The 2,661-nt window shown below is 46.1% G+C and overlaps 1 protein-coding gene across 1 annotated transcript; it reads right to left on the bottom strand.

Moving 5' to 3' along the window:
* Window positions 1-460: 460 nt before the first annotated feature.
* Window positions 461-2,158, bottom strand: LOC133010658 (tripartite motif-containing protein 16-like). Its single transcript, XM_061078259.1, has one exon. It carries the CDS (start codon window positions 2,141-2,143, stop codon window positions 461-463), a length of 1,683 nt encoding a protein of 560 aa, XP_060934242.1. The 5' UTR covers window positions 2,144-2,158.
* Between the last annotated feature and the right edge of the window lie 503 nt (window positions 2,159-2,661).

The following is a 2,661-nucleotide window of genomic DNA, read 5'->3' as shown; positions in this document are numbered from 1 at the left end:
AATGTGGAAAATGGCCAACATAGCCATTTAAGTCAAAATGGCGGGCTCCCTGTTTGGTCTAGCATATCTATCCAAGAGACTTAATTGTTTGTCATGAAAAGACACATGTCCCTCTTGATTTTTTTATGCAGGGGGGGGGGGTGTTGAACCTCGAACACTGAAGTTATAGCGATTTCGTCCTGAAAAGCCCAAATGGAAATGCAAGTCCTTGGAAATACAATAGGGCCTCCCACCGCTCGCTGCTCGGGTTCTTTCAAACACATTCATGTCAGTGTATTTATAGATTTCTATCTTTACAAAGTGAAAACTAAATATGTGTGATAAAGGAAGGTCAAGATCGACAGCTTATCTCTGTGCGGAGCAGAAACGTCACCACGACGAACTTTGATCAACAAACATGGAGACGAGAAGTTAAAGATTTACACACAGAATCTAAATCACTGCTTTTAATGACTCGAGTCTATTTCAGTTTACAGAACTCAGCTGTGATTCCATAACTATAAACACTAACTCCAGCATAGAGAGGCTGAGTGAATGTGGTCTGGACTCTGTGGAGGAGAGTCATGGTGTCAGAGACGCTGTAGAAGGACAGAACACCTGCACTGTGATCCAGGTACACTCCTACTCTGGAGGACACAGGACCTGACACTGGAGTGTAGATCCTGTTGTAATGAAAGTAATAACTGTTTCCATCACAATATAATGACCAAGATTTATCATTGTATCCAAATAAACATTCATGTGAGCGTCCTGCTCTGCTGATATTCTTGTATGCGACTGCTACACGAACTGTTCCCCCCACCTTCACCTTCACCTCCACCTCCCAGTAACAACGTCCAGTCAGACTCTCTCTGCTCAGGACCTGATGCCAATTAGTGAATCTGTTTGGGTGAGCAGAATAAGACTGAACTTTTCTCATACATGTTACTCTTCTGTTTCCCTCAGATAATAACAGATATCGGTATGCTGTGTTTGGATCCAGTGTGATTTCCTGTGAATATTTTAAGAAGTCAGCTCTGGTCTCTGGCTCTGGTTGTCGCAGTAAAACATCCACTTGAGACACAATCTGTAAAATTTGTGTCTCTGTCTCACTCAGAATGTCCTGTAGTCGACCTCTGACCTGTGACACATCTGCTGTCACGTCCTCAAAGTTCCTCAGAGGACGGATCCTGAAGCTGGATGAGTGTGTAGATCCACTGAGTGGTGACAGTGAGGGGTAGTTGTGTAGAAGCTGGTTGTGATCCTCTGTGTCTGAGAGCTGCTTCAGTTCATGGTCTTTCCTCTTCAGCTCAGTGATCTCCTGCTCCAGTCTCTCCTGAAGCTCTCTGACTGGACTCACTTCAGTTTCCTGCTGGGATCTGATCTGCTGCTCCACATCAGAGCTTCTTTCCTCCAGCAGACGGATCATCTCAGTGAAGATCTCCTCACTGTCCTCCACTGCTTTATCAGCAGAGCCATTGACGGCCTCCTCCTCCTGTTGAAGCAGCTTCACGTCTTTCTCTGTGTCCTGGACTCTCTGCTGGATTGTTTGTCTCCTCAGCCTGAGCTCTCTCTGCCTCTCAGTCCTTTCTGCTGCAGCTGACACTGTGTCGTGGTCTTTATGTTCCTCCACAGAGCAGAGATCACAGATACACTGCTGATCAGTGCGGCAGAACATCTTCATCACCTTGTTGTGATGAGAGCAGATGTTCTTCTGGAGCTTCTCCGAGGGCTCCCCCAGCTTGTGCTTCTTCAATGGGGCTGACTGAAGATGAGGCTTGGGGTGTTTTTCACAATAAGAGTCCAAACAATTCAAACAGGACTTGAGAGCTTTCCGCTTTCTCCCAGTGCAGACATCACAGGCCACATCTTCAGGTCCAGCATAGCAGTGATCAGCAGGAGCAGCTTGGAGTCCAGTCTTCTTCAGCTCCTCCAGTGAAGCAGCTAACATGGTGCTTGTCTCCAGGACAGGCCTCGGTGTGAAGGTCTGTCTACACTGAGGACAGCTGTAGCTTCCTCTCTCCTCCTCATCGTCCCAGTGGGTGTTAATACAGCTCTTACAGTAGCTGTGTCCACAGACAGTAGTCACCGGATCCTTCAGTAGATCCTCACAGATCCTACAGCAGAACCTTTCTCTGTCCAGGTGATTTTCTTGTTTCTCCATTTCAGCTGCTGCCAGAGACTGTAGAACAGATTCACTTCCTCTGAACAGAAGCAGATCTCTGCTCCTCCCTCTCTCCTTCACCTCCTCTTTTCCCCACGTTTTAACACACTATTGAAAAGATCAACAGTCTACCTCTCCTCAGCAGTGTTGTCAAACTGTTTAAAGGCAGCTGCCAGTGATGTTGATGAACTGCCTTTAAACAGGTAGTTTAAAGGCAGATACACACATGTAGTTTGAGTGAGAGAACAGTGAACATGGGTTGATGAACTTTAATGCCACGCCATTAATATGGCGTTTGACGAAAAGTCATAGTAATCTTATGCCTACATTATCAATGTCTTGAGACCCATATGATACAGTTTGACATGGTTGAGGTCAGTGGATGAGGAGGAATACTTCCAAGTGTAAGAAATGCAAAAACAAGACATTTCCGGTTGCCACCAGGGGGCGCTGTGATTCTAATCCATGGTTTCTGTGTAGATGTCATCAGGCCTAGACTCTTGTCCCACATGTCTAGT

This window comes from Limanda limanda, chromosome 9, assembly GCF_963576545.1.
Source record: "Limanda limanda chromosome 9, fLimLim1.1, whole genome shotgun sequence".
In the NCBI taxonomy this organism is placed as follows: Eukaryota; Metazoa; Chordata; class Actinopteri; order Pleuronectiformes; family Pleuronectidae; genus Limanda; species Limanda limanda.
This window is presented reverse-complemented; position numbering and strand designations above follow the sequence as displayed.